The 24,715-nt window shown below is 61.8% G+C and overlaps 1 protein-coding gene across 1 annotated transcript in view; it reads left to right on the forward strand.

The window, feature by feature from the left end:
- DPP6 (dipeptidyl peptidase like 6) overlaps positions 1–22,666 on the forward strand; it is a 223,780-nt gene extending 201,114 nt beyond the window's left edge. Inside the window, exons 18-26 of the mRNA XM_036425830.2 lie at positions 2,019–2,117; positions 5,470–5,539; positions 7,703–7,897; positions 12,182–12,236; positions 13,478–13,589; positions 18,389–18,447; positions 19,246–19,318; positions 19,404–19,477; positions 21,896–22,666. Of these exons, the coding sequence (XP_036281723.1) occupies positions 2,019–2,117; positions 5,470–5,539; positions 7,703–7,897; positions 12,182–12,236; positions 13,478–13,589; positions 18,389–18,447; positions 19,246–19,318; positions 19,404–19,477; positions 21,896–22,045 (887 nt within the window). The 3' untranslated portion in view covers positions 22,046–22,666. The remainder of the gene's footprint in view (positions 1–2,018; positions 2,118–5,469; positions 5,540–7,702; positions 7,898–12,181; positions 12,237–13,477; positions 13,590–18,388; positions 18,448–19,245; positions 19,319–19,403; positions 19,478–21,895) is intronic.
- Positions 22,667–24,715: the final 2,049 nt, after the last annotated feature.

Genomic DNA, 24,715 nt, shown 5'->3' on the forward strand with positions numbered 1-24,715 from the left:
AAGCGGAGTCCTCCGGGGCACATGCCAATCTTTTCTCATTTCCTCCGCAGAGCCCGGCCTCTGCGAATGCAATTACAGGGACAAATAGCATGGCTTAGCTCCCTCCCTGAGGGACACCGGCTCTCTGCTGATAAAGCCAGCTGTGTGGGCAGCCATTAAACGAGGAATCTAATATTTAACTAAATTTAATAGCCTGCTGCCACGGTGCCTTTCCGGGAAGGTGGGATTTCAGGGCAGGAAAAGCCACGCCAACACAGGCCATGCACCCACACTATCAGCCCACAGTGCTCCCCACGCCCACGGCTCCGGGAGGGTGCTCCCCCCACCCACAGCCCTGGGAGCGGCAGACGTGGTTTGTGGCAGGTCAGGGTTCACATGAACTCCAGGCCAGCTGGAGGGTGGCCTTCTCCTCCACGGTCAGCGTTGGAGAGGCGGGAAGTCAGCAAATTCACATGCACACGCGCAGAGAGAAGCGCGTAGTCTGAAGCTGGGGGAGCTCTATCCACGCCTCTTTTGTTGTTAGTCCTCATGAAGGCTGTTTCTCCACTGATCTGTGGAGAGAGTGGGAGGGAGGGGAGAGACGTAGAGGAAGAGAGACATCGAGGTGAGAGAGGCGCATCCATGGGTTGCCTCCCACCTGGGCCCTGACCAGGGCCGGGACCGAGCCTGCCACCGGGGTACATGCCGTTGGCCAGAATCGAACCTGGGACCCTTCAGCCCTGTCCCTGCTAACCCACTCATTGCCCCGAGTTCCCATTTATCTAGTGTGATGGCACCCAGGTCCCTTAGCTGTCACGCCGGGTCCACGCCAGGCGGAGAGGTCAGGACCACAGGGCTGGGGAGGCTGAGGCTCCGGGTGCCTTTGAAGACCCAGAGTGCCCCTTGTTCCTTCTTGTTATTAATCCTGACCTGAGGATACTTTCCTCATTGATTTTTTTTAAGAGAGAGCAGAAAGGAGGTGGGGGGAGAGAGAGAGAGAGAGAGAGAAAGAGAGAGAGAGAGAGAGAGAGAGAGGGAGAGAGAGAGAGAGAGAGAGAGAGAGAGGGAGAGGGAGAGAAACATCTATGTGAGAGAGACACATTGATTGGTTGCCTCCTACAATGCCCCAACCAGAGCAGTGATTGAATCCACAATCCAGGTACGTGCCCTTGACCAGGAATCAAACTCTTGAGTGCGTGGACCAACACTCTAACCACTGAGCAACACCGGCCATGGCACTGCCTATTCATTGTAACACAGTGTGTGCTGTTAATCTTTAAGACGTTCGTGAAGGTTTCAACATGATTTGATGAGCCCAACAGAGTCCCTTGAAGATAAAATTCCCTTTCATAATGAACCATAGACTGCCCCCTATGGAGGCTGGATGTGAGAGAAAAGAGGAAGTTGGACCTTTTTTGTTACCTGTCAGATGGTGAAATAAGGTGAAAATGCCCTTTCAGTGGGAGAGTAATGAAGTGGGTGGGTGAGGGGCATTCTTCACCCCAGAAGCAGGCACTGAGGGCATCTGTGTGCTTTACAGCCTAGGAGACAGCCTCCGCGCAGTCAGGGGCGAGGGAGGGTGAGGGCGAGGGTGAGGGTCAGGCTGACACCTGACATGCTTATTCATGCTGAGGCCCCAAAGTCCGATAACCTTATGATTCAGGTAAGAAATATGATTCAAGTTATCCTAGAAAATGCAATAAAGGTCGCATCCCTGTTCTCCCTTCCTCCCTGGGACACTGTGGCCTCTATATTTGCAGAACCATTTGTCCTAACACATACATGGCGTTGGTTTCCCCAAACCAGCAGTCTGGAAGTCAAACATCCTGAAACTGAGCGTGTAAGAGGCGCCCATACAGCAGGGAGAGCTTCCATCTGCCCAAGTGCCGGGCTGTCCCGTCAGCGGGCATTGAGTGTCTCGTGTCGTGGGCCTTGGGATAGAATTGTACGGACCGCCACCAGGACTGGTGTCAGACTCAGCGTGAGGTGCACAGGAAACGTTGGCTGAATCTGACTGGATTCTCTCTTCTCTCTTTCAGAAATGTTTGACCTGGAAACAAATGAGCATGTACGGAAGGCTATAAGTGACCGGCAGATGCCCAAAGTGGAATACAAGGAAATCGAGATGGAAGATTACAGTAAGTGCTGCGTCTTTCCCTTTAAAAGGAAAAGCAGCATCTGATCTGAAGCGGCCCCCTAGGCTCCCATGCCCTGTTCCCTGCTGAGATGGATTCTACATGGAGAGACACTCGGTAATGCAGGGCATTCTGGTACAGAGAGGCCACTTGGTACGGCTCTGTACCCCGAGGCAATATATCAAAGGAAGTCTAGCCCACCCACATGGATGACATCCATGACTGGTTCAAACTTCCATACAGAACCTGGAGGCCATTCAGATCCAAACTCATGAGAACCCTCAAGTTAACTAGATACATGCTTTTGTGCTGTTCTTTTATAAGGAAGAAACAAAAAGGTAAGAAAGCTAGACCATTTTATTTTATTTTAAAATTATTTTTTAATATATTTTATTGATTTTACACAGAGAGGAATTGAGAGGGACAGATTTAGAAACGTCGATGAGAGAGAAACATCGACCAACTGCCTCTTGCACACCCCCCACTGGGGATGTGCCCACAACCAAGGTACACGCCCTTGACCAGAATCAAACCCAGGACCCTTCAGTCTGCAGGCCGACACCCTATCCACTGAGCCAAACCGGTCCCAGCAGCTAGACCATTTTAGATTGCTAGTGATGCTGGATATGTGGGTGGATGGATGGATGGATGGATGGATGATGGAAGATGGATAGATGATGGATTGATAAAGATGGATGGATGAATAGGTGATGGAGGATGGATGAATGGATGATGGATTGAGAGAGATGGATGGATGGATGGATGGATGGTGGATGGATGGATGAATAATGTATTGAAAGAGATGGATGGATGAATGACTGATGGAGAATGGATGGATGAATGGATGAATGAATGATGGATTGATAGAGATGGATGAATGAATGGCTGATGGAGGATGGATGGATGGATGGATAAATGATAAATTGATAAAGATGGATGAATGATGGATGGAAGGATGATGGAGGATTGATTGATGGATGGATGATGGTTGGGTTAACAGATAATGGGTGGATGATGGATGGATGATGGATGGATGGATAGATAATGAATGGATAGATGATGGATGGATGGATGGATAAATGGATGGATAAATGGATGGATGGATAGGAAGATGGATAAATACACAAGCAAGCAACTCTCACATGTTTGTCCTGACCTCACCCCCAAACCTTCCATGTGTAGCTGCCGACCTCAGGACAGGCCCCCTCGCCTGCAGAACCCAGTACAAAATGTGCATGCGAGCACTTCACTCGCAGTTTATGATGAGGGCAGAGCATTAAGCCCACAGCAGGCCTTATGGGCCATGTGTGTCTGCATGGATAACATGCTGGAAAGCCAGCCAGGTGGACCTCCACGGCCAGACTTCAAACTCCTGACTCACCCCTGCCCACTGGTCAGCCAGTGTTCCAGAACCCCTCACCGTTCCTCACACCTGTCACTTCCTGCCGCAGCCTTTGAGGACAGATCGCATCCCTCGGTGAGGTTCGCCTTCATCTCCTAAACCCAATGTCCCTTCTCCAATGCAGCCTGCACACTGCTGTCACAGGGACAGTCCCCAAGCCCCCAGCCACTAGCGGCAATGCCATCCCCTCCTCAGAGAGTGCAGAAAAGGCCTTCGGAAGCCAGCTACCAGCCTCCCTCTCCCCGCCTGGGGTTTCACTCACAGGCACATGGAAGTGAGGATGCCCCAGATTCTGAAAGATTCCGCTCTGCAGACCTGCTATTGTGTGTTCTGTTGTGTTGGTTGTATTGTGTTGTGTTAGTTGTATTGTGTTGAGTTGTATTGTGTTGAGTTCCGTTGTGTTGTGCCATGTTGTGCTGTGCTGTGTTGTGTTGAGTAGAATCGTGTCGTGTTGTGTCATGTGGTGTTGTGTTGTGTTGTGTTGGTTGTATTGTGTTGCATTGTGTTAGTTATATTGTATTGTGTTGTGTTATGTTGAGTAGAGTCATGTTGTGTTGTGTTGGTTGTATTGTGTTGTGTTGTGTTGAGTTGTGTTGTATTGTGTCATGCTGTGCTGTGTTGTGTCATGTTGTGTTGTGTAGAGTTGAATTGTGTAGAGTTGAGTTTTGTTGTGTCGTATCATCCTGTGTACATGTGAATTAGATGTGTGAAAGGGGAGGGATGGGCACTGCGCCCTGGGGGTGACAATATGTGTTGGGTTGTGTTGTGTTATATTGTGTCGTGTCATGCTGTGCTGTGTTGTGTGGTGTTGTGTTGTGTTGCGTTGAGTTGTGTTGTGTCATGATGTGCTGTGTTGTATGGTGTTGTGTTGTGTTGTGTTGCGTTGAGTTGTGTTGTGTCATGCTGTGCTGTGCTGTGTGGTGTTGTGTTGTGTTGTGTTGAGTTGTGTTGTGTCATGCTGTGCTGTGCTGTGTGGTGTTGTGTTGTGTTGTATTGTGTTGGGTTGTGTTGTGTCATGCTGTGCTGTGCTGTGTGGTGTGGTGTTGTGTTGTGTCATGGTGTGTTGTGTCGTGTTGTGTTGAGTTGTGTTCTGTCATGCTGTGCTGTGCTGTGCTGTGTTGTGTTGTGTTGCGTTGGTTGGTTGTGCATCGGAGGCTGCAGCTTTCCTCCAAGCAGCGCGCCTTCTAGAAAGACAGGAAAGCCAGCTGCCAGTCCCGGCCAGCTCGGCCTTGGGGCTTATCACCGGTGGCAGGGAGCAGCCCAGACCATGTTTTATGGATATTTCAGCGATAAAGTCAGAGCCTGCCTTTGTGCATCCCGGGGCCATTGACCCAATTTGCAAGCCATTAGCATTCAGTCAGAATCGGAATGAGACCTGGTCAGAGCGGCTCCCCAGTGGCAGGAGGGGTGTCCTAGAGAAATTCAGCTGGGAAAGCTGCTAATTCTGATTTAATTGGTAAACAAGTTCTGTTGGGAGGGAAGTTTGGGGGGGACGGAAGAAACTGGTGAGGAAAACCCACCCGGCACACGTTCCACACTGCCAAGGACCAGATCTCAGTGGCCCTGGGCCGCGCCAGCCCCCCCCGTGGTGTGTGGAGGGGTCCGGGCCCAGAGGCACCTGCCCGGCGCCAGCCTGTGCACAGCAAGGGGGCGGAGCCCTGGGTCTGCACAGAGTCCCGGGGTCTCCGCTGCCCCCCTGGCTTCCCGGCCTCACGCCTGCCCCTCCATTCCTTCCTCCTCGCTATGGCACTCGCAGCCGCCAAGTCCCACCCCTCCCGGCCTGGGGCCTCTGTGAGCAGAGAGAGCCAGTCTTGCCGTGGCCCAGTTCATTCTAATGGAGACACTGAGCCTCAGAGATGTTGGGCGACTTGCCCAAGACGAACCCCAAGCCACCCTGGCCCCTTCCCCCGGTCACGCGGCCCTGACCCTCCGCCTGTGTTGTGTGTCTGCCAGGCCTGTCCATGCAGATCCTCAAGCCCGCGACCTTCACGGAGACCACGCACTACCCGCTGCTCCTGGTGGTGTGAGTACGCCTCTCCGGGCGCTCTGGGGACTGGGTGACCCGGTAAAGGCTGAGGCCGGGAGGGAGACGCTGCTGCAAAGTAAAAGCTTAGGTCAGCCTTCGGCCACCGCCAGCTCCTCTCCGGCGACCCCGCCTCAAAGGGCCGCGGGCTGGGTGGCCCCGGCAGTGTCACAGGCAAGCAGGTCTGAGCCCGCCGGCGGCTGCCGTGGTATCCTCAGGCTCAGGCAGGGTGCAGATCTGATGGCAGGTCAGGGGGCTCCGAGCCCCCGGGAGTTCTTGTAACGCTGGCACTGTCCACGCCACCCACTGGCTAGAGGTAATTTCCAGCCACAAAACTGCCATGAACCCTATGCATTTGCCAACAGAGACTTATTTCAGACACGCTGGGCTCCCAACAGGCCCTGGTCCAGGTGCAAGAGCAGCGGGGTGAGGTCTGCCCTCTCGGAGGGCGGAGTCTGATCAGGTCCTGCCTGAGTGCCACCTGCCACATGCCACGTGCTGAGTGTGGCAGTGCCACTCACCGAGGGGAGCACTCCTCACAGTCAGCACATCTCTATACGCCCCACCCCCACCCCACCCGGCCTGCCCGTGGGAGCCAGCAGGCTCGCTTGGAGGGTCATCATGGGGCAGCCCTGGGGTGTCCAGGGACCACAGGGACCACACCTCACAAATGTCGGGGAGCCCGAGGAGCGGTCACCTGGCCCAGCTCCTTCCTGGTTCAGGACGCTCACCCAACAGGAATGAAAGGCGGGGCCAGCCGGCTGCCCGCGGGTCCCAACCTGTCCCCTGCGCCCTGTCTACTTCCTCCCTGTCTGCACAGGTCAGCGCTCTGCCAGCCTCCACACACCACACACCACACACATACACAGCATACACATATACACAGCACACAGACCACATATACTCAGCATATACCACACACCACATACCACACACATATACACACATGCCACACACATACACAGCACACAGCACACATATACATAGCACATACATACACACAGCACACACATATACACAGCACACACATACACAGCACACAGCACGTACATATACACAGCACACACGTATACACAGCATACACGTGTGTGGCACATACCACACACATACATGACACACGACACACACATACACTGCATACACCACAAACATACACAGCACACAACACACACATATACACAGCATACACCACACAGATACACAGCACACACATATACACAGACACACAGCACATACCACATATATATATACACCACATGCATACACACAGACACACAGCACATACCACACATATACACAGCACGCACATATACATACCATATACCACCCAGTACATACCACACATATACGCAACACAGACCACCCACATATACATAGACACACCACATACCACACACCACACAGAAATATACAACACACACCACATATATATACACTGATACACCCTACATACCACTATACACCACACACGTATACCCAGACATGCCTTACATGGCACACATCACACAGGATCACACAGCACGCACTGCACAGCCCGCCTGCCCTCCTCCGTCCCTGCAAAAGCCCCCGGGGCAGTGATGGCACCGGCTGCTCTCAGGGTGGCACCCCCACCAAGGAGAGCGATTTAGGAGCCGCCCTCGCCCACGCCCATGCGGGCGCGCAGAGCTGCTAAACTTGCGGGTCCCCGTTTGAAAGGGCCTGTGTGCAGCCCGGCGTCTCCACGGTGGGAAGCCGAGCCTCGGTGTCATCCGCCAGCAGGGGTGTCCCCGCGTGGGGGCAGGAAGACGGGCTCCGTCGGAGGTGCAAACGCCATGGCACCGAGGGCGTGGGCATGGGCGTGGGCGCTGTCTTCCGAGTCACCAGAAAGAGACTCCTCAGACCTGGGGTCCGTCCGGTAAAGCAGCAGCCTGTCCTGTCGCTCCGGCCTGGTGGGAACTGAGGCCCAGGCACGGCCACCGGGGAGGGCGTCTACGGCCCTCGCCAAGGCCCTCGGTGACTCCCAGCCGGTGCCCACGCTCCGAGTGCCTCCGCACCCACGTCCACCGGCACCCAGGGTGGGCACGTTGCCACCGCACCCACCAGGGAGGCAGACCGGGCGCTGAGGGGCGGGTGGTGCAGGGTCGCGGCCCTCAGGTGAGAACCCGGTGCCCCCGCCCTCTGCAGGGACGGCGCCCCGGGCAGCCAGAGCGTGGCCGAGAGGTTCGAGGTGAGCTGGGAGACGGTGCTGGCGAGCAGCCACGGCGCCATAGTGCTCCGGTGCGACGGCCGGGGCAGCGGCTTCCAGGGCACCCGGCTCCTGCACGCGGTGCGACGGCGGCTGGGGCTGCTGGAGGACAGGGACCAGCTGGAGGCCGTGCGGTGAGCCCGGGGGGGGGGGGGGGGGGGGGTGCCGGGGGGGGGGGGGGCGGGCCGGGGGGGGGGGGGCGGGCCGGGACCAGCTGGAGGCCGTGTGGTGAGCTCCGGGGGGGGCGGGGGGGGCGGGGGGGGGCGGGCCGGGACCAGCTGGAGGCCGTGTGGTGAGCGGGGGGGGGGGGGGGGGGGGGGGCGGGGGGGGGGGTGGGCCGGGACCAGCTGGAGGCCGTGTGGTGAGCGGGGGGGGGGGGGGGGGGGCGGAGGGGGCGGGCCGGGACCAGCTGGAGGCCGTGCGGTGAGCCCCGGGGGGGGGGGCCGGGACCAGCTGGAGGCCGTGCGGTGAGCCGGGGGGGGGGGCCGGGGGGGGGCGGGCCGGGACCAGCTGGAGGCCGTGCGGTGAGCCCCGGGGGGGGGGTGTGCCGGGGGGGGGGGGGGGCGGGCCGGGACCAGCTGGAGGCCGTGCGGTGAGCCCCGGGGGGGGGGGCGGGGGGGGGCGGGGGGGGGGCGGTGGGGGGGCGGGCCGGGACCAGCTGGAGGCCGTGTGGTGAGCGGGGGGGGGGGGGGGGGGGGGGCGGGGGGGGCGGGCCGGGACCAGCTGGAGGCCGTGTGGTGAGCGGGGAGGGGGGGGGGCACGAGCTGGAGGTCGTTCGGTGAGCCAGATGGGGGGGTGGGGGTGGGGGGGGTTGACTGGGACCAGCTGGAGGCCGTGCGGTGAGCCCGGGGGGCGGGGGGGGCGGGGGGGGGGCGGGCCGGGACCAGCTGGAGGCCGTGTGGTGAGCGGGGGGGGGGGGGGGGGGGGCACGAGCTGGAGGTCGTTGGGTGAGCCGGATTGGGGGGGGGGGGGGGTTGACTGGGACCAGCTGGGCGTGCGGTGAGCTTCGAGGGAAGGATGGGGGGGCGGGGGCGGGGCCTCCTCGGCCTCTGCCGTCTTCCTGGTCCTGCACACGTGTCGCAGGCAGCACAGCCCAGTGCGCTCATGGACGGAGGAGCCCTCCCACGTCACAGCTCTCACGCCCCAGCTCGTTGGCGGTTCCATAATAAAACCCGGGGCCGTGTCCAGGCCCATCTCGCCCTCTCGATGGGAGAGCACGTGAGCGGGCGGGTGCACACAGCGGTGCCCGTGCCTGAGGTCAGAGAGCCGCGGCCTGAGTCACTCCCGCAGGTGCCCGCCCACGAGTGCCAGCTCAGCACAGGCATCAGCGCTCAGTCACACCGAGTTGGCTGCTGCCCACGAGGATGGGACCTCGGCCGCAGACACACGCACATGCTCAGAGTGACAAGAGGGGCAGGAACACGCGAACAGCACAGACCCAAACTGTGGCCTTGTCGGGACGCGGAGCGTGCTGCTGGACGTGCGAAGGCCCGGAGCTGAGGCCTGAGTGGCCGAAGGGCTGGGTGTGCGGCTCGCGCGTGCTCACACACACACACACACACACCGCCGAATTCTCCACCCCAACCCCCAACCCCCGCCAGCAGACCTGTGTGCTTTCAGGCTTAAATGATGCACTCACTGCCTTTGCAAAACACCCCTCCCTCATTCTAAAAGGGCGGATGGCGCGGTGTGTGCCAGGTCAGTGCCTTTAAAATGGCGGTGAGGACGGTGCCTCCCCCAGGGAGTGGCGGGCGCTGGGCGCCGGGCGGCGTGTCCAGAGCCTGTGTGTGTCAGGCAGGCCCGGAGGAGAGAGACATTTCCCAGACCCCATGGCCCAGGAAGGCACGGGACATTCACACACACACACACACACACACACACACACACACACACACCGTGAGGAAGGGCGTGGGTTCTGTGAGCCCAGAGGGCGGCCGGCCTCAGAGCTGTCGAATCCAGGCCCTCTGCACGCTGCCAAAGGCCAGGCCCTCGGCGTCTCCGCTCAGCCGTGCACCCCCAGCGGGCGGGTGACCCTCACTGGGGAGGCTGCCAGGAGCACCCGCTGCGAGCTTCTCCCTCCGCCATCGCAGGCTGAGAAGGGAACCCCTTCCAGAAACTCCCAGAAAGGAAGGGAGGAGCTCCCGGAAGCACCCAGTACAGCACTCGCTGCATCTCCTGCTCCCTGGAGAACCCAGAACCTGCCGGACACGCGGGCAGTTGTCCTGAGGGAGCAGGGAAGGAGGGGGGAGGGTGCCGGTCAGCGACCAGCTGTGTCCACCACGGATGAGGCCTCAGGCTGGCGAGCAGTGACAGTGGGCTTTGGTCAGCAGCCGTGGGGCTATCCCCCCTCATCTGTGCCTTTCCGCCTGACCTGCCTCCTGTCTGACCTCCGGCCCCTCCAGCACAGGGCTCCAAGGGACACGTGTCCTCCGGCCGTGTGGCCGTGTGGCCGTGTCTATCTGGTCCCCTCTGCCTCGGGGACAGGGACAACAGGCATTCCACATGCAGTGTTTTCTAAAAATAAGGAATTGATCTGCCATCTGTCCAAAATCAAAGCAGAACCTGCTCCCGAACAGAAGTCAATAGAGTCAAGTCTCCCACTCCTACAGCTCATGGGAGCAGGAGCACACGGCCACTGCACACCCACGGCCACTGCACACCCATAGTGACTACACACCTACGGCCACCACACACCCACGGCCACTGTACACCCACGGCCACTGCACACCCACAGCCACCACACACCCACGGCCACTGCACACCCATGGCCACTGCACAGCCACGGCCACTGCACACCCATGGCCAACCCACAGCCACAGCCACTGCACAGCCACAGCCACTGCACACCCATAGTGACTACACACCTATGGCCACCACACACCCACGGCCACTGTACACCCACGGCCACTGCACACCCACAGCCACCACACACCCACAGCCACTGCACACCCATGGCCACTGCACACCCACAGCCACTGCACACCCACGGTACTGCACACCCATGGCCAACCCATACCCACAGCCACTGCACAGCCATGGTCACCGCACACCCACAGCCACTGCACACTAATGGCCACTGCACAGCCACAGCCACTGCACACCCACAGGCACTGCACACCCATGGCCAACCCACAGCCATGGCCACCACACACCCACGGCCACTGCACACCCACAGCCACTGCACAGCCATGGTCACCGCACACCCACAGCCACTGCACACCCACAGCCACTGCACACCCATGGCCAACCCACAGCCATGGCCACCACACACCCACAGCCACTGCACAGCCACAGCCACTGCACAGCCACAGCCACTGCACAGCCATGGTCACCGCACACCCACAGCCACCACACACCCACGGCCACTGCACACCCATGGCCACTGCACACCCACAGCCACTGCACAGCCATGGTCACTGCAGGACCAAGGCCACTGCACAGCCACAACCACTGCATACCCATGGCTACCGCACACCTATGGCCACTGCACACCCACAGCCAACCCACAGCCAAGTCCACTGCACAGCCATGGTCACTGCACACCCACGGTCACCGCACACCCACGGCCACCGCACACCCATAGCCAGCACATTGCCCACAGCCACCATATGCATGCGGGCTTTCAGAAGCTCAGGCCTAGAAGTTCAAGTCCAAGAAAACTCCACTAAGCTCTGTGTGGGTTCAGTCTGTGCTTTCGTTTAAGAACCACAGGCCAGGCAGCACCAGCTCCCGATTGTCCCCCGGCCCCCATCACCCCCCTCCTGCTGCCGTCCCGGGGCCCACGTGGCCCTGTCCTCCCTGGCCTAGCCGCTGAGCGAGGGGAGGGGCAGTCGCGTGCACACGCTGGCCAGGCAGAGGCGGCAGTGGACGGGCTCCTGGGCCGGGCAAGGCTTCACCGGCAGGTCATGGGGAGCCCATTTCAAACAGGACGTTAGGAGCAAAGGAGGGGGTCATGCCGGCACAGGCAGAGCTGTGGAGGCGGGTAGGAGGATGCTACAGACTCTCAAACTGCAGTTTGAGGAGCAATGACTAAAGGGAGCGCCAGGCAGGGACCCCCTGCCTAGAGCTGGGGACAGAGGACGCCTCGGGTGCAGGGAACCCGGCTCCCTGACCCCCGCCCTGCACACAGAGCTGGAGCCCCCTCTGACCTGGTGACCCGGAGCCCCTCCCAGCGCTGGGGAGGTGGGAGCCACGTGGTCTGAGTGAAGGTGACGCAGGAGGGCAGGGACCACGGGGCCTGGCCCCCGGGCCCGGCGGCTCTGCACTCAGGGCTCCGGCGAGTCGGCCTGGATGTCCTGCAGAGGCTGGCAGGGCGCCTCCCAGTGGCTCAGGCACAGACTGCCACACGGTGACGGCAGGGCACGCCCTGCCCCACCACGCCGCCAGCACTGTGGCCGACGCTGCCTCTCGCTCCGCAGACGGATGCTGAAGGAGACGTACGTCGACAGGACGCGCGTTGCCGTGTTTGGGGAGGTGAGTGCGCTGTCCTTCGCCTGGTCACCCCGACATTCAGGACGGGGACTGAATGTCCACCCCCAGGCTGGGTCAGGTTCACCAGGCGTCTCGGTCTGGAGCTGTGTGCGCACTTCTGTACACGTGAGGGCGGGCCGGGAGCGGGGAGGGCCGCTGCCGCTGGGACGGGGGACTCTGGCTCGTGGACACACTCATACACATTCACACACTCACACACAAACTCACAGAAATACACATTTGTACACACACTCATACACAAACACATGCTCATGTACACTCATACACACACTCATGCACACTCACATTCATCTACAAACATGTTCACATACGTTCATACACACCTACTTACATGCAAACACACTCGTATACAAACACACGCTCACGCACACTCATGCACACGCAGCTTTAACAGTTCTCCCCACGCCCTGATTCTCTTGGCCTGGGTCCCCCTCCGACCTTTCTCATCAGACATCACACCCGTGCCCTCCCTCTGGGTCAGACCAGCGCACATGAGCCGGATCTGTGGGTGCCGGGCAGGGAGTGGTGTCCCGTTGGGCTGTCTCCGGGAGGCACACATGGAAGCCAGGCTCTTTCGTGTCCACCCCAAGGCAAGGACAATGTCAGCGCTTAGGGGGTGACCCTGTGCAGGACACATGGGGATGTCTGTCTCATGGCCGCCTTAGACCCGGTCCTGCTCGGCCCTCCCTCAGAACCACAGCAAATCAGAGTGGCTGGCTCTGCGTGTAGACAGCGAGTTGGTAAGGAGCACGGTAAAAGATGCTCTGAGGGAAGGACCGGAGCACAGCCCTGCACCCACGCAGCCCCCTGTCACTCACCACCCTCACCCAGTCACTCCCCAGCACTGGGCATTCAGGCCGTGCACCAAGTCGTATTTAGATGGCAAGCGTTTGCCTTTCATTTTTTACCGCCCTGAAAAAAATTTTTTAAGATTACTATTGATATTAGAGAGAAAGGGTCAGGGAGAGAGAGATAGAAACATTAGTGATGAGAGAAACTCATTGATCAGCTGCCTCCTGCACACCCCACACTGTGGATCGAGCCCATAGCCAGGCATGTGCTCAACCACTGAGCCACACCAGCCAGGCCCTGAGAAACATTGGAAGTTGGGATTTTTTTTTCTGAGCAGCTACATGAAATGGCTGCTGGAGTGGCCGATATGTCTGAGTGTTTTCCTGGCTGAGTTACCGACAGGGACCCCCACTTACCTGTCCTCTGCCCAGGACTACGGCGGCTACCTGAGCACTTACATCCTCCCAGCGAAGGGAGAAAACCAGGGTCAGATGTTCGCCTGCGGCTCGGCTCTCTCTCCAATAACGGACTTCAAGCTCTATGGTAATGCTCTCTACCCACACCACCGGCCCCTCCCATGGCCCACCGCTCCCCTCAGCTCCACACCCACCACCCCCTCCCGTGACCCCACCACCCTCTCCTGTGACCCCACCACCCCCTCCTGTGACCCCACCACCCCCTCCCGTGACCCCACCACCCCCTCCCGTGACCCCACCACCCCCTCCCGTGACCCCAGCACCCCCTCCCGTGACCCCACCACCCCCTCCCATGACCCCGCCGCTCCCCTCAGCTCCGCACCCACCACCCCCTCCCGTGACCACACCGCACCCGCCAGCTCTGCACCCACCACCCCCTCCCATGACCCCACCGCACCCGCCAGCTCCGCACCCACCACCCCCTCCTGTGACCCCACCGCTCCCCTCAGCTCCGCACCCACCACCCCCTCCTGTGACCACACCGCACCCGCCAGCTCCGCACCCACCACCCCCTCCCGTGACCCCACCGCTCCCCTCAGCTCCGCACCCACCACCCCCTCCCGTGACCCCACCGCTCCCCTCAGCTCCACACCCCACCACCCCCTCCCGTGACCCCACCACCCCCTCCTGTGACCCCACCGCCCCCTCCTGTGACCCCACCGCCCCCTCCTGTGACCCCACCACCCCCTCCCGTGACCCCACCGCCCCCTCCTGTGACCCCACCGCTCCCCTCAGCTCCATACCCCACCACCCCCTCCTGTGACCCCACCACCCCCTCCCGTGACCCCACCGCCCCCTCCCGTGACCCTGCCGCTCCCCTCAGCTCCGCACCCACCACCCCCTCCTGTGACCCCACCACCCCCTCCCGTGACCCCACCGCCCCCTCCTGTGACCCCACCGCTCCCCCCAGCTCCGCACCCACCACCCCCTCCTGTGACCCCACCACCCCCTCCCGTGACCCCAGCACCCCCTCCCGTGACCCCGCCGCTCCCCTCAGCTCCGCACCCACCAGCTCCGCACCCCACCACCCCCTCCTGTGACCCCACCACCCCCTCCCGTGACCCCACCACCCCCTCCCGTGACCCCACCGCTCCCCTCAGTTCCACACCCCACCACCCCCTCCCCTGACCCCACCGCTCCCCTCAGCTCCGCACCCACCACCCCCTCCTGTGACCCCACCACCCCCTCCCGTGACCCCACCACCCCCTCCCGTGACCCCACCGCTCCCCTCAGTTCCACACCCCACCACCCCCTCCCCTGACCCCACCGCTCCCCTCAGCTCCACACCCCACCACCCCCTCCCGTGACCCCACCGCCCCCTCCTGTGACCCCACCGCTCCCCTCAGCTCCGCACCCACCAGCCCTGCCGGGCACCCACCTGGACCATACACTGCGCAAGCTGTAGGGCTCATGGCAAAGCTGGGAGACAGGGAGGCTCACCCCTTGTCCTGGTGCCATCAGCCACGTGACCAGCCCTGGTTCTCACCCTTCGATGCTCACAGTGGCCGCAGTGGGCGCAGTGGGCGCAGGAGACCCGGGCGAGCCAGCGAGATGGGGTACTGGGACCCTCACACTGCGCTGCCTCTGCTCTGCCTCAGGGCGGGGCTCCGCGTGGGCTGTTCAGGGGGATCGGTGGGCAGACGGCGGCAGTGCGATGGTGCCGCCCTGAGGGCTCAGCTCCACTCCCTCTGCCGCCTTCCTCCGGGCGTGTAGGGCCGAGCAGCACCGGCCCTGGAGAGAGGCTTGGCGGGCAGGAGCCGGGACGGGTGGGTGCCAGGATGGCCCGCTGTGGGACCGCCCAGGTGTGGGGCCAGACGACCGCCCGGGCAGTTTCGGGGGCTGAGGCTCCCTCCCCCGTCTCGGGCCAGCCAGCCCTTTCCTCCGGACGAGAACTGCTTTGTGGCCGAAGCGCGTGCGGCCTCCCGTGGCCACGCCACAGCCGCGGCCCCGGAGGCCCGGACTCCTCGGTGCACCCGCGGCCACAGGCTCTGCACCGCCTCTGGCAGGTTCTCGTGCAGGTCACTGCCTCCCCCAGAGCTCCGGTCAGAGTCAGTCTTCACATGGTTTCCCACGGGAACACGTGGGGCTGTCTCAGAATCCCAGGCTCAGCGAGGCTTCTTCAGATTTGTAATCACTCCATTTCACGTGTGCCTGATCCGTCCCACCAGTGCCGCCTCCGCACCTGGCCCATCCCGTGCCCGCTCCACCTGGCCCATCCCGTGCCCGTCCACCTGGCCCATCCCGTGCCCGTCCACCTGGCCCATCCCGTGCCCGCTCCACCTGGCCCATCCCAAGCTCGCTCCACCTGGCCCATCCCTGTGTCCGCTCCACCTGACCCATCCCTGTGTCCGCTCCACCTGACCCATCCCCAAGCCCGCTCCACCTGGCCCATCCCCAAGCCCGCTCCACCTGGCCCATCCCGTGCCCGCTCCACCTGGCCCATCCCGTGTCCGCTCCACCTGGCCCATCCCTGTGTCCGCTCCACCTGACCCACCCCCAAGCCCGCTCCACCTGGCCCATCCCCAAGCCCGCTCCACCTGGCCCATCCCGTGCCCGCTCCACCTGGCCCACCCCGTGCCCGCTCCACCTGGCCCACCCCGTGCCCGCTCCACCTGGCCCATCCCGTGCCCGCTCCACCTGACCCATCCCCAAGCCCGCTCCACCTGGCCCATCCCCAAGCCCGCTCCACCTGGCCCATCCCGTGCCCCCCCCACCTGGCCCATCCCGTGCCCCCTCCACCTGGCCCATCCCGTGTCCGCTCCACCTGGCCCATCACTGTGCCCGCTCCACCTGGCCCATCCCGTGCCCCCTCCACCTGGCCCACCCCGTGCCCGCTCCACCTGGCCCATCACTGTGCCCGCTCCACCTGGCCCATCTCCGTGCCCGCTCCACCTGGCCCATCCCGTGCCCCCTCCACCTGGCCCATCCCCGTGCCCGCTCCACCTGGCCCATCCCGTGCCCGCTCCACCTGACCCATCCCCAAGCCCGCTCCACCTGGCCCATCCCGTGCCCGCTCCACCTGGCCCATCCCTGTGCCCGCTCCACCTGGCCCATCCCGTGCCCGCTCCACCTGGCCCATCCCTGTGCCCGCTCCACCTGGCCCATCCCCAAGCCCGCTCCACCTGGCCCATCCCCAAGCCCGCTCCACCTGGCCCATCCCGTGCCCGCTCCACCTGGCCCATCCCCGTGCCCGCTCCACCTGGCCCATCCCGTGCCCGCTCCACCTGGCCCATCCCCAAGCCCGCTCCACCTGGCCCATCCCGTGCCCGCTCCACCTGGCCCATCCCGTGCCCGCTCCACCTGGCCCATCCCGTGCCCGCTCCACCTGGCCCATCCCTGTACCCGCTCCACCTGGCCCATCCCGTGCCCGCTCCACCTGGCCCATCCCTGTGTCCGCTCCACCTGGCCCATCCCTGTGTCCGCTCCACCTGGCCCATCCCTGTGTCCCCTCCACCTGGCCCATCCCTGTGTCCGCTCCACCTGACCCATCCCCAAGCCCGCTCCACCTGGCCCATCCCCAAGCCCGCTCCACCTGGCCCATCCCGTGCCCGCTCCACCTGGCCCATCCTGTGTCCGTTCCACCTGGCCCATCCCGTGCCCGCTCCACCTGGCCCATCCCTGTGTCCGCTCCACCTGGCCCACCCCGTGCCCGCTCCACCTGGCCCACCCCGTGCCCGCTCCACCTGGCCCATCCCGTGCCCGCTCCACCTGACCCATCCCCAAGCCCGCTCCACCTGGCCCATCCCGTGCCCGCTCCACCTGACCCATCCCCAAGCCCGCTCCACCTGGCCCATCCCGTGCCCGCTCCACCTGGCCCATCCCGTGCCCGCTCCACCTGGCCCATCCCGTGCCCGCTCCACCTGGCCCATCCCGTGCCCGCTCCACCTGGCCCATCCCCGTGCCCGCTCCACCTGGCCCATCCCGTGCCCGCTCCACCTGGCCCATCCCATGCCCACTACACCTGGCCCATCCCTGTGCCCGCTCCACCTGGCCCATCCCATGCCCACTACACCTGGCCCATCCTTGTGTCCCCTCCACCTGGCCCATCCCGTGCCCGCTCCACCTGGCCCATGCCGTGCCCGCTCCACCTGGCCCATCCCTGTGCCCGCTCCACCTGGCCCATCCCTGTGTCCGCTCCACCTGGCCCATCCCTGTGCCCCGCTCCACCTGGCCCATCCCTGTGTCCGCTCCACCTGGCCCATCCCTGTGTCCGCTCCACCTGGCCCATCCCGTGCCCGCTCCACCTGGCCCATCCCATGCCCGCTACACCTGGCCCATCCCCGTGCCCGCTCCACCTGGCCCATCCCGTGCCCGCTCCACCTGGCCCATCCCTGTGCCCCCTCCACCTGGCCCATCCCTGTGTCCGCTCCACCTGGCCCATCCCGTGCCCGCTCCACCTGGCCCATCCCGTGCCCGCTCCACCTGACCCATTCTGTGCCCGCAGCGGGACGTGGTCGCTGCTGTGACAGAGGGCGCTCTTTGGGGCACTTGCTGATGGAGCCTGGGCCAGGCCAGCGTTCAGGACAGAGCAGACAGGCCGAGGTCAGACTCGAGTGCAGCCCGCTGGGAGTGGGCGCTGTCCTGTCCTGTCCCCGGGGTCCCGTCATTAAGCCTGACACCACCCAACCCCGAATGCTTAAACATCGCCCGATTTCCGTATCAGATCCAAGGGGGCCACACAGGACACTTCCAACAATAAAGACTTAAACAACAGAAAAAAGCTCCGGGGAAAAATAAAAATAAAAAGATCCAGCAGGCCTGGTTTGGTTTTTAAGACAGATGTTTGCCAGGAAGAGGAGGTGAGCCGGCCCCAGGGCCCAGTCCGGGCTCCGGGCGGGGGTGACCTCTTCCTCTGTCCTCCCACAGCGTCGGCCTTTTCCGAGCGGTACCTGGGCCTCTACGGACTGGACAACAGGGCGTATGAGGTAGGCCCCCACACCGCCGCTGGCCAACGGGACGTCAGTGAATTCCTCCCTCCTCTCTGAGTTCCTCCCTCCCCTCCCACCCGGCCCAGCACAAACCCGGCTCCCTCCAGCCTACGGTCCCTCCTCCCCTCTGGAGGACCGTCCACCGCCTGTACGTTCTGTGAAAGGAGCGACTGTGACCCCTCGGAGGGTGTCATTTCTGACTCTGGAACTTAGGGGCCAGGAAGAAAGCAGGAGGCTTTGATGGAGGACCTGTCCTGGTCTTTAGGTGCTGGGTGCACATGCCTGGCTCCTGCCCCCAAGGCCACACAGTGACAGTGGGGATGGCACATGGCCCTCCTTCACCAGCGCAGTGACAGGCCAGGCTCAGGATACAGGGTAGGGTCCGGGGTTGAACCTTTAGCAAGAATAACAGAAATGTCACCTCCCCTGAGCCAGCACTCCTCCATCCCCGTCTCCTTCCCCGTCTCCCCCCTGTCTCCATTCCTGTCTCCTTCCCCATCGCCCCCCTGTCTCCTTCCCCGTCTCCCCCGTCTCCTTCCCTGTCTCCTTCCCCATCTCCCCCCTGTCTCCTTCCCAGTCTCCATCCCTGTCTCCATCAGAGGAGAACAGTCAGTATCTTCCATCCCTGTCTGCCTCTGAAGGGTGCAGGGAGGGAAGGGGGCTCCCTGAGGTGCTATGTGTTCACCGCGGACAGAAAGCCCCGTCCCAGACCCTGCTTCTGAGCCTGGCCCTAATCCTCGGGGTCCCCACACACACCCTGTGTGGCCACTAACCGCCCCCTCGCCCTGCATGCAGATGACCAAGGTGGCCCACCGGGTGTCGGCGCTGGACGGGCAGCAGTTTCTGATCATCCACGCGACGGCCGATGGTGAGCCCCGAGGAGCCCTCCTGCGGACGGTGAGCAGCCCCTGCCGGTGTGCGGGTTCAGACACACTGTCCTCTTCTTCCCGCAGAAAAAGTCCACTTCCAGCACACCGCCGAGCTCATCACCCAGCTGATCAAGGCGAAGGCCAACTACAGCCTGCAGGTACGGTGCACGCTGTGCTGTGCTGGGCTGTTCCCTTCCCCAGGGCAGGAACCACATGTGGATGGCGTACGGCCTTGTACGCTGGCGTGGCCGTCGGCGTGGGCAGGGCGTCCCACAGACTAAGCCTGTGCTTACTTTTCAATTATGATAGTTCGGTCTTGCAGATGGGCCGTGCTGAAACCCCGTTAGGCCACCCTCCCACCTCCACCTCACTCTGTGCGATGAGCAAGGCCAGGCAGCAGCCACACACAGCCGTGGCGCCGTGTCCCTGGCATGTGGAATGGGGGCTGCCGTCCCCACGTAGACAACAGCATGTTGGCGGGTCCCGCCAGCCACCCTCTAGGCCAGCGGTTCTCAACTTCCTAACGCTACGACCCTTTAATACAGCCCTCACATTGTGCTAACCCCAGCCATAACATTGTTTCCGTTGCTACTTCATACTGTGATTTTGCTCCTGTTATGAATCATGATGTAAATATCTGTGTTTTCCGATGGTCTTAGGCCGCCCTGCTAGCGGTTCTCAGCCTGTGGGTCGTAACAGCTCTTTCGAGAGCAATGCCACTGCTGCTCGGCACACTTCTCCCACTGCCTTCCTGGCCACGGGTCTCTGGGAGAACAGGCATGGCTCCGACGTCTTTTGGGGTCCAGTGATAGGCGGGAGACGTCCCTCAGAGAGCACCTGGCACTGACCCTCACCTGCCTTGGTTTCCAGCCCCTGGCCGCCCACGTTGCTGGCCTGTGAGGGCCCTGGGCAGGAGGGCAGGGAGAGCTTCCTGCTCAGGTGTCCGGCTCGGGTGTGCTGACGGGGACAGGAGGGCTGGCTGATGTGCTGTGTGCTTCCTTCCGGAACGATCGGTCGCAGGCTGTGACAAGGCCTGTGGGATGCCGGCATGGCCGATGGGAGGAGGTCTCAGGGCCCCAGACAGAGGCTGTCACATCAGCAAGGCACTGAGCAGACTCCCCAGACCCCACTCGGGTCGAGGAGAGGGAACCCACGAGCAATGCCAACCTGCAGGCACCACAAGCGCCTTAGCAGGTGCTCAGTGAATCTGTCAGAGTGGGGGAAGGGGGGAGTGTGGGCAGGGCCCCAGGCAGGGGGGCCTCTCTTCCCACAAGTTTCTTTTCTCTCTTGTGCTGCTTGAAGTTTAACACACAAACAGGTGTCCCCAAAATATCCATGCACACTTTAACAGCAGGTAGCTCTATTTTGAAAATGAAATCTATTTTCATAAACACTGCCTTTATAATTATTCAAAGTGTGTGTATACATTTTGGGGGCACCGTACATAGCTCAGTGACAGCATTAAAAAATACTTTAAAATAAAGTGAGTGCCGTCCTTCAAAGACACATTCCAAACGCAGGTGTGCAGAACAGCGGGGTTTCCAGGTCTGTTAACTTGGCTTTGAACCCCACTGGGACAGATACCTTTCTGTGGACATGACACAGCTCCCCTAGGGCACGGGAGGTATCATTACACCTGACAATATTCCCGCACTCCAGACCTTGTGCTGAATGCTCCCGGTTTAATTCCCTAAAACTTTACAGCTACCGTGTTTCCCCGAAAATAAGACATCCTCCGAAAATAAGACCTACTTACAGGTTTCCTTCTGAGTGAAATATAAGGCATCCCCTGAAAATAAGGCACCCCTAGGCTAAACATGAGAGATTTGGTCCACTGATTCTGAAAGAAATGGAGTCACAACAAATTCACTAGGAAATTCAGGAATTGGATTGTTATGATGATGTTCCAGAAGATGATGACATGATTGTCATTGAATAAATGAGTAAATTCTTGATACTGTAGGATTCAGTTTGTCTGGTTTGTGTTGACAACTACCGTACTACCATACCGTATACAGGTAATAAATTTCCTTTATTTTCATTTAACAATAAATGTGTACCGTATTCTTCTTCATGGAAAAATAAGACATCCCCTGAAAATAAGACCTAGTGCATCTTTTGGAGCAAAAATTAATATAAGACACTCTTATTTTCGGAGAAACAGGGTAGATTGTAGCTGGTGCATCGCCACCTGACACAGCCGGGAACTTATCTGTCCACGGCCACGAGGGGAGTGTGAGCCAGGAGGCCTGGGCAGATGGCAGCCCAGGAAAGCTGCAGAGAAAGTTATAACTCGGGTTGCAGAGAGCTCGGCCTCGGAGCTGCGGCCCCTGCGCCTATCCTGCACGTGGCTTCCTGCTGCCGGTTCCGGGCGGTGTGGAGGCCGCTGGACACAGGTCCTCCTGGGCGGCCGCCAGGCGGCCTGGTCTGGCGGGGCTCCGAGGAGGAGGCACTGGGCCGGGTGGGACATTCACATGCAGGCTCCAGCGCCCTGCGGTGCCCGCTGCGTGGGCTGCACCCGCCCACGCCCACACCCCGGGAGCACGGGCAGCCGGTCACTCTCGCCCTCTCTGCAGATCTACCCGGACGAAAGCCATTACTTCCACAACGAGCGCCTCAAGCAGCACCTGTACCGCGCCATCATCACCTTCTTCGCCGAGTGCTTCCGAGTCCAGGACAAGCCGCCGGCCGCCCCGGCGAAGGAGGAGGAGGAGGAGGAGGACTGAGTGCTCACGGCCTGCAGTGGCTCCCCCTGGACCGGGCTTGTACTGGGGACCCCGCCCCGCTCCGGGGCGCTGGGCTGAGGGCGTAGCACGTGCGTCTGGGGCCCCGAAGGCAGTTCTGCTTCTGAAACCAGCTCCTCCCGCCCACGCGCCCCGGAGCCCGGGCCGCACGCATGCCTCCTGCTGGAGCCAGGCCGGGGCGAGGGCAGGGGGCAGAGACCCCGCTGGCACACCGCCGATGCAGCCACGCCGCCCGGGCCCGAGCACAACGCCCAGCAGCCTCCGCCGCCCGCCTGCCGGCACCGGAGTCAGCCAGCCTCACGGAATCAATGCGTATTTTTCTATGGTTTCTATCTGGCATGGTCTGCGGCCAAGGGTTGCTTCTCTGTGCTTGTTTTGTTTGTTTTGTTTTGTTTGTTTGTTTGTTTGTTGTTTGTTACCCTTGGTTTTGCTTCATTTCCTTCCGTGGGTGGTGAGCTTCGTGTGTTTGGAGATGAAACGGATGGGAAGTGACTGGCCACTCTCTCCTGAGCGGCTGCAGGCTTGGAGGTATTCCATAACACCGAGGGGAACAGCCAGCACCACTTACTAAAGCAGGAATACGTAAATAAAAGCTCTCCCACCGCTGCCCGGTCCGGCTTAGTTCTCCTGTCCACCCACATGTGCCCTTAACCCTCACCCCTCCTTCTCGATGGTGTCCAGTCTGTTCAGATGCCATTTGGTTTAAAAAAAAAAAAAAAAAACATAAAAGGACAGAGTTGCCTCCCCTCCATGTCCATCCTGTGAGCTCGGGGACGGGAACCCGGGAGGACAGGAACCGGGAGGACAGGAACCCGGGAGGACAGGAACCCGGGAGGACGGGAACCTAGAGGACAGGAACCGGGAGGACAGGAACCCGGGAGGACGGGAACCTGGAGGATGGGAACCTAGAGGACAGGAACCCGGGAGGACAGGAACCCAGGAGGACAGGAACCCGGGAGGACGGGAACCCGGGAGGACAGGAACCTGGAGGACGGGAACCTAGAGGACAGGAATCCGGGAGGACGGGAACCTGGAGGATGGGAACCTAGAGGACAGGAACCCAGGAGGACAGGAACCTGGAGGACAGGAACCCGGGAGGACGGGAACCTGGAGGACGGGAACCTGGAGGACGGGAACCTGGAGGACAGGAACCCGGGAGGACGGGAACCCGGGAGGACGGGAACCCGGGAGGACGGGAACCTGGAGGACGGGAACCTGGAGGACGGGAACCCGGGAGGACGGGAACCTGGAGGACGGGAACCGGGAGGACAGGAACCCGGGAGGACGGGAACCCGGGAGGATGGGAACCGGGAGGACAGGAACCCGGGAGGACGGGAACCTGGAGGACGGGAACCTGGAGGACGGGAACCCGGAGGACAGGAACCCGGGAGGACGGGAACCCGGGAGGACGGGAACCGGGAGGACCGGGAACCCGGGAGGACGGGAACCTGGACGACAGGAACCCAGGAGGACGGTAACCTGGAGGACGGGAACCGGGAGGACGGGAACCTGGAGGACGGGAACCCGGGAGGAACGGGAACCTGGAGGACGGGAACCTGGAGGACGGGAACCGGGAGGACGGGAACCTGGAGGACGGGAACCGGGAGGACAGGAACCCGGGAGGATGGGAACCTGGAGGACGGGAACCGGGAGGACGGGAACCCGGGAGGACGGAACCTGGAGGACGGGAAACCGGAGAGGGAACCTGGAGACGATCCGGAGACGGGAACCTGGAGGACGGGAACCTGGAGGACGGGAACCCGGGAGGACGGGAACCCGGGAGGACGGGAACCTGGGGGACGGGAACCCGGGAGGACGGGAACCGGGAGGATGGGAACCCGGAGGACGGGAACCTGGAGGACGGGAACCCGGGAGGACGGGAACCGGAAGGACAGGAACCCGGGAGGACAGGTGGCCTGTTCGGCCACGCCTCCTAACCTGGGAAGCTGGGTGCCACCCTGCCGCCTATGGGCAGCCATGTGGATGCCCTAAGGCGCCCCACCCCCAACTCACCCTGTCACCTGCATGCCACCTCCACCCGTCTGCCTCCACACCTGCAGGTGTGAGCCCATCACCCCGCCCAGGCGCCCAAGCTCTTCACACCTGAACGTCAGGCTGGCTGGGGTCCCAGCCCGGTCAGAGGTGTGGCCATGCCGCGGGGGGCTGGGCTTGGAGGCATCGTGAGGGCAGGAGCAGTGCTCCCCGGAAGGTCTCCAGCACGGGGTGTTTCAGGGCCATGTCACGGTTTGTGGAAAGGACGGAAGTGCTGGCCTCAACCACCTGGGACCTGACGTGGTCACACTTCTGCCATCTCTGTGGGTCTGTGGGAGGAAGTGAGAACTGGTGTGGCATGGGTGCTCATCCTATCTAATAAGAGAGTGATATGCAAATTGACCATTACTCCAACATGCAAGATGGCCACCTCCGTGTGGTCAAAGATGGCCACCCCCATATGGACACAAGAGGGCCACACAAGATGTCCAGCAGGGAAGGATAGTTGTGGCGATCAGGTCCGCAGGGGAGGGCAGTTGGGGGGGACCAGGCCAGCAGGGGAGGGCAGTTGGAAGGGACCAAGCCTAAGGAAGGGCCATTGGGGATGACCAGGCCTACAGGAGAGGGCAGTAAAGGGGAACCAGGCCTGAAGGGGAGGGC

The sequence above is a fragment of the Pipistrellus kuhlii genome, unplaced genomic scaffold, assembly GCF_014108245.1.
Source record: "Pipistrellus kuhlii isolate mPipKuh1 unplaced genomic scaffold, mPipKuh1.p scaffold_m20_p_86, whole genome shotgun sequence".
Taxonomy (NCBI): Eukaryota; Metazoa; Chordata; class Mammalia; order Chiroptera; family Vespertilionidae; genus Pipistrellus; species Pipistrellus kuhlii.